The sequence below is a fragment of the Helianthus annuus genome, chromosome 4, assembly GCF_002127325.2.
Source record: "Helianthus annuus cultivar XRQ/B chromosome 4, HanXRQr2.0-SUNRISE, whole genome shotgun sequence".
NCBI lineage: Eukaryota > Viridiplantae > Streptophyta > Magnoliopsida > Asterales > Asteraceae > Helianthus > Helianthus annuus.
This window is the reverse complement of record NC_035436.2, coordinates 44781793-44793404: the sequence shown is the minus strand read 5'-3', so window position 1 is coordinate 44793404 and position 11612 is coordinate 44781793. Positions and strand designations below refer to the sequence as shown.

The 11612-nt window shown below is 37.5% G+C and overlaps 1 protein-coding gene across 1 annotated transcript; it reads left to right on the top strand.

Moving 5' to 3' along the window:
* Nucleotides 1–1639: 1639 nt before the first annotated feature.
* LOC110933257 (uncharacterized protein K02A2.6-like) lies at nucleotides 1640–3546 on the top strand. The gene is made up of 2 exons (XM_022176486.1): nucleotides 1640–1958; nucleotides 3386–3546. Exons 1-2 carry the CDS (start codon nucleotides 1640–1642, stop codon nucleotides 3544–3546), a joined length of 480 nt encoding a protein of 159 aa, XP_022032178.1.
* The last annotated feature ends 8066 nt before the right edge of the window (nucleotides 3547–11612 follow it).

The following is an 11612-nucleotide window of genomic DNA, read 5'->3' as shown; positions in this document are numbered from 1 at the left end:
CAACCCTGAAAAATGTTCATTTGGGTTTGAGGAAGGCAAGTTCCTGGGCCATATTGTTGGAGAACAAAGCATTAAGGCCAACCCAAACAAGGTGAAAGCTGTTCTTGAAGCCAAACCACCAAGAACCAAGAAGGAGGTTGAAAGCTTGAATGGGAAGCTTGCACCCTTGAAGCGTTTTACCTCAAAGTTAGCAGAGAGGCCTCTCCCCTTCTTCAAAACGCTCAAGGGTTGCACCGATAAGAAGGACTTCAAATGGACTTATGAGGCTAACGAAGCCTTCAACCAAATGAAGCAGCACCTAGCTTCCCTGCCTGACATGGTAGCCCCAAAAACGGGCGAATTGATTTCAGTCTACCTCTCAGTTGCCGAAGAAGCAATAAGCGCGGTCCTCACCATTGAACGAGAAAAAATTCAGGTACCCATTTATTTCTTAAGCAAAACTTTAAAATTGGCTGAAACCAAATACCCTCCTTTAGAAAAACTTGCCCTAGCCCTAGTGCAAATAGCTAGAAGGCTTCAAAGGTATTTCCAAGCACACCCTATACAAGTGGTCACCGACCAACCTATCAGGAGTGTGCTTGAAAAACCAGAAAACTTGGGACGATTAGCCAAATGGGCCATAGAACTAGGTGAACATAACATCACCTATGTTCCTAGAAAGGCCATCAAGGCCCAAGTCTGGGCTGATTTCATTATAGAAGTCCCTATGCAAACTGTCGCTGAAGTGAACACTGCAACCTCTGAACCCTCTGACCTTGAAGCCTAGAAGCTTTTCACCGACGGGGCTTCAAGCGTTGAAGGATCAGGGGCTGGGCTCATTTTGATCAACCCAGAAGGGTTGGAATTCACATATGCTCTCCGTTTTGACTTTCAGACCACCAATAACGAGGCTGAATACGAGGCACTGATCGCCGGCTTAAGGCTGGCTAAAGAAATGGAGGTCCAAAAGCTTGAAGTGTTCACAGACTCATTACTGGTCTCAAGCCAAGTAAACGATAGCTATGTTGCCAAAGATCCCAACATGAAACGGTACAAAGAAAAATCCAAAGAATTGATGAACACCTTCCAAGTGTGTACAATCAAACAGATTCCAAGATCCCAAAACAAGAAGGCAGACGCCTTAAGCAAGCTTGCATCTCTCACTTTTTCCCACCTGACATAGAAGGTGTTAGTAGAAGTGTTAAAAGCTCCATCAATTGATGAGGTGGAAGTTCAGGACGTGATCATCGATGAAGATCCAAATTGGATGACTCCAATCAAGGAGTTCCTTAAATACGGTGAACTACCAAATGATCAAGTAGAAGCTGAAAGGGTTAAAATCAAGGCAAGGTAGTACGTGTTACAAGGAGAAACCCTTTACAAAAAGGGTTACCTTGCCCGCTTGCTAAGATGTGTTGGTCCTGAGCAAAGTCTGTACTTGATCAAAGAAATTCACGAAGGCATATGCGGATCTCATTTTGGAGCTAGGTCGGTGGTTGCAAAACTCATGAACCTTGGATATTTCTGGCATTCAATGCATCGTGACACTGCTGAACAATTAAGAAAATGTGATGCTTGCCAGATCCATGCACCGATCCCAAAAAGTCCTAAGCATGACCTTGTCCCAATAACCTCGGCATGGCCATTCCATAAATGGGGAATGGACATCGTTGGACCATTTCCCCCAAGCAAAGGAGGAGTAAAATTCCTACTGGTGGCAATAGATTACTTTACAAAGTGGCCCGAGGTTAAACCACTTGCAAAGATTACAGGCAAACAGATCATCGACTTTGTTTGGGAAAACTTTATTTGCCGTTATGGATTGCCGGGGGTACTCGTCACTGATAATGGCAAGCAATTTGCTGAGAAGCCTTTCAGCAGCTGGTGTAAAGAGTACAGGATCAATCAGGTCTTCAGCTCAGTGGCTTACCCGCAATCAAATGGTCAGGTCGAAAGGACAAATCGAAGCATAGTGGAAGGTATCAAAACCAGATTGGGAAGGTACGAAAGCAACTGGCTCGATTTATTGCCTAGTGTTCTATGGGCCATAAGAACAACCGAAAAAACAAGTCATAAAAGAACACCCTACAGCTTGGTATTTGGATCCGAGGCCGTAATCCCAGCCGAGGTGGGAGTTGTAACACAACGAATTGTCAACATGGATCCCGAAACAAACCAAAAAGAGACCATGTTGAACTTGCAACTCCTAGAAGAGGCAAGAGACCAAGCTGCGATTCAAGAAGCCAAGTACAAGCAATGAATGGAAGCCTATTACAACAAGAAAGTAAAGAATGAACGTTTCAAGCCAGGGGACTTGGTCCTTAGAAACAATGAAGCTAGCAAGAAAGAAAATCAGGGAAAGCTTGGCCCAAAATGGGAGGGTCCATACACCATCCTTGAAGCACACAAGGGTGGATCCTACAAGCTAGCTGACCAAGAAGGTAAAAGGCTTCCAAGGCACTGGAATGGAAAAACCTTGAAAAGGTTTCATGTCTAAATGGGAAAGATTGGTTTGTATTTTGCAATATTGCATTTCAAGAGTTGAACTATGAAAACCTTTTGTAAAAATATCTCTTGAATGAATGAAGTTGTTTCATCAAATTTGTCTTTATATCCTAAGAACAGGTTGAGAACCTAGCAAGAAACTCCATGGTAAGGGCCATGTAAGGGGTTGAGCTCCCAGGCCACATCGCTCAATAGTTCAAGGGTTGAATGGACCTATATAAGGGGTGAGTTCCTAGATCAATACAACTCCATGAGACTTATTAGCAACAACAAAGAGTCTCATAGACAGGTTTGGACAGCCTACACCAAATGTTCCTTAAGCCTTAGAAAAATAACCAACAAACAGGCTTACAAAAACAAGAAAATAAATAGGATAGGTGCTATGCCTTCTTGTTAAAAATACCAAGGCTAAGTGACTGCAGCACTGAACCCTTTGAGGTATAAAAAACATAAGGGCAACGCAAACTCAACAAAGACAAAGTTATAAGAAAACAAAAACAACGCAACTTGAACAAAACTTGTAAAACGCAAACAAAGACAAACCAAAACACTAGGAAGCCTTCAAGGCTTCAAGCACCCAGGATAGCTTAAAAGATTAAAAGCTCGAAACCAACCAAGCTACCTCAACAAAATAGGCACAAGTATAAAAACACAAAATATAGTTAAACATAATACCATAACAGAGAAAGCCCCGAAAGACTTTCAGCAAAGCACAAGTTAAAGCAAGTCCTACTGACTTGCAAGATAAGACATTGTTCAAGAGGCCATACAGGCCTAAAAGCACAACCACATAACAGGAACCTTAGGGGTTCCTGCAAAACCTAATATTGTTCAAAGTTAATATTACAAACCACAAGTTGTTTTCGCTAAGAAAGCTATGAATAACCATCAAAATTGGCAGAAGGCTTGGAGGCCCCGGAACCTTCAGCCTTGGCCTTCTTTGCTTTCTTGGACTTCTTAGCTCTTGCACCACCATCACCACCTACTGCTGAAGCCTCCAAGCTTGCATCCATCGAAGCATCCGGCACACTTGAAAGAGTGTTATCACTATCTCCTGAATAGGATCTTTTCTTCGAAAGAGAACCCAAGACTTCAGCACAGACTTTTTCATTAAGGCCTTCCGGTTGCAAGCAACTACAAAAAAATGAGTTTCCGGGACTGAAAAATCAGTATCTGATACATTAAAATTAGTCCCTAATGATTATATGGGATTGATTTGTCAGTCCCCAGCCAGTCCCGGATACCTAGTACTAGATAGTGGTTTTGGTAACTAAAAACCAGTCCCGATTGTATGACACCAATAGGGACAAACAGTCAGTCTCTATTACATAAAAATTCAGTCCTCAATTTATCCCCCGGTACCTTGTTATTTCAGTCCTCGATACATATCTTCAATGACTACAAATTATTCTCGGATACTATAATATTTCAGTCCCTTAATGCATTTCTTTAGGGAGTGATAATTAGTCCTTTAAACCGGGTATGTTGTGTCCCCAATACATTTCAATACGTTCGCGATTCTATGACACTTTTGTCTCTAACAAGATGTATTAAAGACTAGAAATTAGTTTCTAATACCACACATTTCATTCCTTAATGTGTTTCTTTTAAGGACTGAAAGATAATCCCAAATACACTATCATTTTAGTTTCAAATATATGTTTATTAGAGACTAAAAACCAACCTCATATTACAACACTTTTTAATTTCCAGCATCTTTATTTATTTGGAGTTTGCAAATCAGTCTCTGAAAATCAAACTTAAATATATTCATCGAAACTATATAAACATGAAACAATAAACTATGAACAAACAAATATTATATTAATATACAATATAAATACATCAAGTACTCTCTTAAAACTAAATAACTAAAAATAATAGAGTAGAATAGTATGAGTATAATACATCAATTATTGTATATCTATTGGCTTATCCGTCATTGTGTAGGATTCTGTTCTATGCTTCATGTTTTATGGGACTTTATTCATGTTGAAACTTCACCTTCATTGTATCATCTTTCATTGAATGCTTACATTTTGTAAATCAACAAGTCTTGCAACGTTTAGATTAGCAGATTTCACAGATTTCTTAGCAATCTGTAGGAATGAACAAAATTAAAAGTTAGCAAAATCTATTCAATATCAAAACATCATCACAGAATAAAAATTAAGATGAACACCCAAACATGCCTTCTCTATCACGGCTAATCGATTCTCAAGTCTGATAGTACAGATGTGCATATAAACTCTTGCTTATCATGAGCTGAAGGTATAGATGTGCATTTAAACTCCTGGTTGACCTGAGCTGAAAGTTTAGATGTGCATTTAGGCATTTAATATATAAATAAAAGTGCTATGGAATTTCATACAACACTGCCTAACTATAACCCCCAGCCATTACTTCAAGTGGATTTCCAATTCCTCAAAAGTGTATGAAAAAAAAGGAAAAATTTCAAACCAAGTATGTATTTATAAACTCCAAGAAATTCATTTTGTACAGGTTTGTGGTTTGGACATACCCATTCCGACTTGGCGACTTATACTAAAAGATTACTCATTTTGACCCTCTACCCAACCCTCCTACCATCCTATATTGTTGTGATCTTTAGTATATATGTTTTTATATTGCACTAGTTTATAGACCCGCGTATTACACGGATTGTATATATACACATATTTAAATACATCATAGGACTGAAATCACATTTTTACATATGATAGTGGAAACGATCAATTAGAGTCGTATTTGAAATGAACCTGTTCAACCTGAAAAGAATGATAAATAAGATTCAAACATTTCCTATTAAAAAATAAATAAAAATCCTATTACAAATATGTGATTGACCTGAGTAGTTTATAATATTGACCTTAAGCATAAATTATTGTGAAATACAAGAATAAATCGGAAACCATAACTAATATGTGGTATATGAAAATTATAAATCATATGAAAAAAAAACTTAAGCATAATTATTCAATTAAAAAGTATTAAAATCATAGGTTTTAAAATTACAGATAATTGCCATTAAAAAAGTTGAAGTATTCTTTTAATAAAATCTTTGAGTATTATTTTAATCCTTAATCATGAATTTTAATTAATATTAATAGCATAATATTATTAATAATCATTAATTAGAATTAGATATTAATTAGATAATACTATTAATGATTTAAAGAAGAAAATGCCATGTGGCATTAGTTGGAATTTTAAATAAGAAAATGTCATGTGGCATTAGTTGGAGTTTTTTATTAGAATTAGATTTGAAGTAGTAATTAGAACGAAAAAATCTAAATAACATGAGAAGCAATTTAATTGCTATCAAAAAATGTTGACTGAAAGTATTTTCTTTAGTGTAAATTTTTTTACATGAACAGCACACCTAAACATAAATTACACAAGTGAAAATGAACTTACATAATGTAGAGCACTCTTACTTTTTCTACTTCTTTAGTGATGTGGAACGAAGCCAAAAACCACATCTCATGAGCCTTTTTAACCATAACGAGGTAATTAACCAAAAGTGAAATGTACTATAAGAAAAATTACACATAATTTTAAGACATAAAAGCTCACCATTAATGGCATAATCGAAACTCCCATAGCCAGCATAAAAACCTCTCATCTTTTAGACATTAGATAATAACAAGATTAACCATCACTAGTGCTCTAATGGTGGCCACGGGTATTTAAGTTTCACCTATGGTGGGCTCGGGTGAGTTTTTCTCTCCAGGTCTCAAGTTCGAGTCTGGGTGATAGGGGTTTCTCATTGAGGGGTTTAAATTGGGATCTATTGTGCGAGGGGGCTCTCTAGCGCGGACCTGGTTAAGACAACGTATGCTAGACCTCCCGACATTTGCGAATAATTCACACCTTTCAAAAAAAAGATAATAACAAGATTCAAATTTATTAAAGAACACATTTTAGTCATATATGTACAACATAAAAGTGTATGCATGTGTTTTTAATAATAAAAAAGAAAGAACTAAAGTAAGAACATAATTACTTAATAAGGTAAAAAAAAAATTATCGACCGACTATTCATGAACATTTAAGTTTTTTCAATATCCTAAAACTTCCATGGACAATAATCATACTAGATTGAAAACTAAATATTAATAAGCTACAACTCAATAACACACAATTCCATTACACCAACACATTTAAAACTAAACCAGATATCCACTTATCTTGTAAAGAATCATGTGAAACAATAGTGAGTTTGTCTGCAGCATTTCATCAAGCACTTGGTGTGCATCTTCAAACCTGCACGTTTAAACAACATAACCGAGATCAAAATTTAATAAATATACATAAGACATCCGATGTATATGTATAACTAATCCTAAACATTTACATTCAATCGTATGTATAACCTTAAAAAAACAATAATAAAACACGAAGAAGCATGAATCAGAACCTAAACTCATCTAAGCAGCAGAGAAAGAGAGGCAAACCTACTACAAATCGAGGGGTTGTTGGATCGCCAAGAACCTAGATGTTTAAGAGACCTTAGATCTGGGAAGCGAGAACTGGTTTGGGGGAAGCGGGAACATGACCTATTCTGTAAACGAAAAATTTTTAACCAGAGATTGGGTGAGGAAATTTGAGGCAGGAATAGGTTTGGGCAATTTTAACTCTTAAATTTTATTCTAAGGTTTAGAAAACATTATATACATTATATATATCAATTACCATCGTTGGTTTAATTTCTCATTCAATGCTCGAGGTCGTCTCGTTAGTAGCTTCTCAAAGCTCGAGATTGGGTTGTTTAAAATCTATTAATTAATATATTAAATGAAATAATATAAACAATAGACTCGTTTAGGCTCGCAAACTTGATAACTGAAGCTCGAGCTCGTTTACTAAACAAGCTTATTTTTAGTTTCGGGTTCGACTCGTAAACAAATTTAAATAAGTTCGGCTTGGCTCGTCAACTAGAAAACTTTTAATAAGAGGTAAATGTTACTAAATATTAATAAAACAAAAATATTACCCTAAAGTACGATAAGGCTCGAGGAGCTTCACATGTCAAGCTCAGGCTCGATAATTAAACGAACTTTATTTAAGGTTCAAGCTAGACTTGAGCTCGATAAGACTCGGCTCGTTTCAAACAACACCATAACCCACCACTGGCTCATTTCAAACAACACCATAACCCACCCCCGGCGCCACCACCCACTATCGCCACCCACCCACCATCGTCGCCATCTGCCACTATCAGACCACCCGTAGTGGGCCATTATTTGGGCATTATTTTCAAAAAAAAATGCCCCCCCCCCCCATTACATAGGGCGTTTTGGGCATTATTTTTGAAAAAAAATTGGATTGGCGTTTTTAAAACAACGCTCAAATTGGAAGAGAACATGTTGACTGGCCAATGGGAGTGGTCCACTAGTAGTTTTTTTTTTTTTTTTTTTTTTTTTAACCTCCTCTCTATAAAAAAAATAATTGTTTAATAATTGGAAGGGGCGTTATTGGGCATTATTCCCACTACGCCACTTTTATAATAACGCCCAATAATGCCCCATGCTGACTGGACTGCCACGTGTCGCAAAACGCCCCATGGTGAGGGCATTATTGAGCTAAACCACTACACATGGTCTCACTAGCACCCACCATCGACGTCCACCACCGCCACCGTCACTAACATAATTCACATATATGTTAGTCGCAAGAATTCTCAACAGGTAAATTAGTCCCAAATAATATGTATTTGTGACTGAAACATCAGTCCCTCATATTTCAGTCACTATGGTTCAACTAATGATAACGTATAGGAGATTGAAAATGAGTCTTTAGTCATTTCCCATACAAAAGACATTTGAGACTAACTATTATTCCCCAATACTATCTCTTACAGTAGTTGTTATGATTGATTTTCAGTCTCTAATATATTTCCAAGAAACAATAGAATATGCGTTGATTACTCCAGTCCCTAAATATTTCATCTAAAAAACTCTTTGGGGACTATCAGTTTTGAATAAGGTCTTATACAATTTTTTGAGATTGATTTTCATACTAATATTCTTTTCGCAAAATGGTAGAATTTGCACTAGACAATTGGAGACTAAAAATCAGTCATTGATCCTCTCGTATACAAAAGGCATTAAAGACTGAATATCATACCCTAATTCGATATGTTTCGGGAATATTAAGAACTAAGTTTCAGTCTCTAATACATTCCATCCATTTTAGGGATTGGAGACCAGTGGACTATACGTTTGCGCCATTTTTCATTATGAAGTGAGTGGGATTGGAGACCAGTGGACCATACGTTTGCGCCATTTTTCATTATGAAGTGAGTGGGACATAAGTTCAATAGCCAATAAGTTTCTCTCTAAAACCTTAAATTACACCTATATGTAATTGTGACTGAAATTTAGTCTCTAACGAGGAGCTATATTATTAGTGACTGATTATCAGTCAAGAACATAAGTCCTACAAAAATCAGTCCCTAGATATCATGTATTCGAGACTGTTATATTAGTTTCTAATACTTAAGTCTCTAATGGTCAGTCCCTTATATGTTCCATCTATATCTAAAGACTAAATATTAGTCTCCAACACATATGCTCCATTTTTCATTATAGAGGGAACATATTTGAGGCTGAAGTTCTGTAGCCAATAAGTGTCTCACCTGAAATCTGTATGACACGAACATATTTGCGACTGAAATTTAGTCTCAAATAAGATGTCAAGATATTAGAGACTGGTTTTTGAGTAACTAATATATGTCGCGTAGAAATCAGTCCCTAATATTATTAGTGACTGATAAATCAGTCCTAGATATTGCATATTAGAGACTGATATATCAGTCACCAATAAATTAGTCTCTAGTGGTCACTTTTCTTGTAGTGAAGTCCTGTAACACAGCAAGAGGCTTACCAAAACAAGAAGAAACCTGATGAATATAAGGATAGGTCAGCCTCTCCATCTGTTCAACCGAGCCTTTAAAAACATCAGAAGCTTCAGGACGAAACAAAGGAGACTTTTCCAGAGGATGCCTAGCTTCATGCAACTTATAACCAGCAATGGGGCCTTGGTGTTTTCCCAAATTGAGCAACTTAGTGTAAAATTCACCAAGAGCACAATTAAATTCAGCAGAGTGAAGCAGATAAGTAACAACTTGTTGAAAACCCTGCTCAATCAACCACTGGTTATCACTAGTAGCCCGGGAAACCAAAGCCTTCAAGCTTTCCTTCTCCTCATCAAAGGCTTTTTGAGCAACAGACAAAGCCTCCTTGCCTGCCTTTAGCTTCAATCGATCGGCCTCAAAACTCTTCTTAAAATCACTCATCTCAATCTCATGTTGCTTTGACAAATCATCAACCTTTTTTGACCAAGCCTCCTTTTTCTCAGCAAAACCACTTATCTCCTTCTTCATTGCGGCCATCAAAGATTTCATTTTATCTTTCTTCTTAGAAAACTCTTCATTTTCTTGCATCCTCTAGCGAAAACGGGCAATGCCCTGAGGAAGCATGGCAGCAAGGTTACAGGTGCTTAGAATCATACGAGACAACATCATGTCATCATCCATCTCAGAAATAGTATTATGAACTGAAGGAGGAGCAATATGACTCAAAGCATCTTCACAAACAGCAACATCCTTGAAACTGTCATCAATCTTCACCGACCAACCTGGCACATAAACCGCATCCGGATCCAACCCTTCAACATCCCCGCTCGAAGAACCCTGAACAGGAGTAACAATATCCTTTTTGGCTGAAGCCTTTTTACCATGAACAACTAGCTTCTTCTCTTTTTCAGAACCCACTTCAACACCTTGATCCCCAGAAACTTCGATATCATCACTCAATTCCACTGGTTCAGTAGAGGTGGATTGAGGAACACCCTTTAAACGACGATTAGATCGCTTGGTTGAAGCCTTGGGGGCAAGAGGCTTAGAAAAACCTTTCACATTGGAAACGCCAACATATCCAGTACCCTCAAACCTTTGTTCAGTACCTTTAACCACAGCATTCTCATCAGGGATAACGGGAACATCTTCAAATACCACATCAGAGGTATCGTCACTCTTAATGAAATCCAAGGTAGACATAACTACAAACAACAAATAGACAAAACATAAGATATAAATTAAGAAAAACACAAGGAAAGTGAAGAAGAAAATGCATACCCATGCCATTCCTCATCAGAATTGGATCCCGATTAGCCTTTTCCCATGACTTACTAACCCCTAACAAGACTAGAAAATGCTCAGGAAAGGGACGAACCCTTGAAGGGCACTCCCGGATGGCTTTCAGAAAAGCATCATTCAAATCGGATTCAGGGGGTTCCGGTTCATTGAGAACAGCATCCGGGTGCCTCCACACCACCTTGAATGGGACAATAGTGTCAGAAACCCAGAAAAAACGGTCCTTCCAGGTACCAAGGGTGGTAACCAGGGAAGAAATAAGGCAAGCATCGACCTTGGACGTTTCAAAGGTGAACCAGTCACCGTTTTTGGCCAATCGGAAAAATCGGAGAAAAAACAAAAGCGAAGGATCGTAACCAAGGGCAAGGCACAAAACTTTAAAATGTAAAACCCTAGCCATACCCTTTGGATGAATCTGACCAAAGGAGACTCGGTAATACTCCAATAAGTTCAAAACAAATAGGGAAAACGGATGACGGAGGTTCGAAAACTCAAAGTGACGACAATAAAGAGTAATAAAACCAACCGGACATTTGTCAATTTAAACATCACACGCAGGAGCAGTAGGTTTAAATTTAGTCCCAATACCATATTCCATACAAAACAACTCTACTTCTTCCTGGGTTAATCGAGGAAAGGATCTCGACAAATCCTTACGAGCACCCATTTTTTGAAAAAAATATGAAGTAAGTAAGGAGAAAAAGAAGAAGCAGGAACTAACCTTGAAGTAAAGAAACGAAATTACAGGGAGAAACTTGAAGGGATAATGTGAAGAATGAATGACTATTTTCTGTTATAAAAACCAAAATAGGGTTATAATGGCAAATAGTTAAAGTCTGCAAAAACCGCCGCCCTATGAACTGCCACACATCAATCAAATCAGTTGTCAGTTTATAAAACTCAAAAAATAACTGACTTCAACCCTTCAAGCCTTTAAGCTTTGAACACCTTGAAACCTTTTGTCAATAAA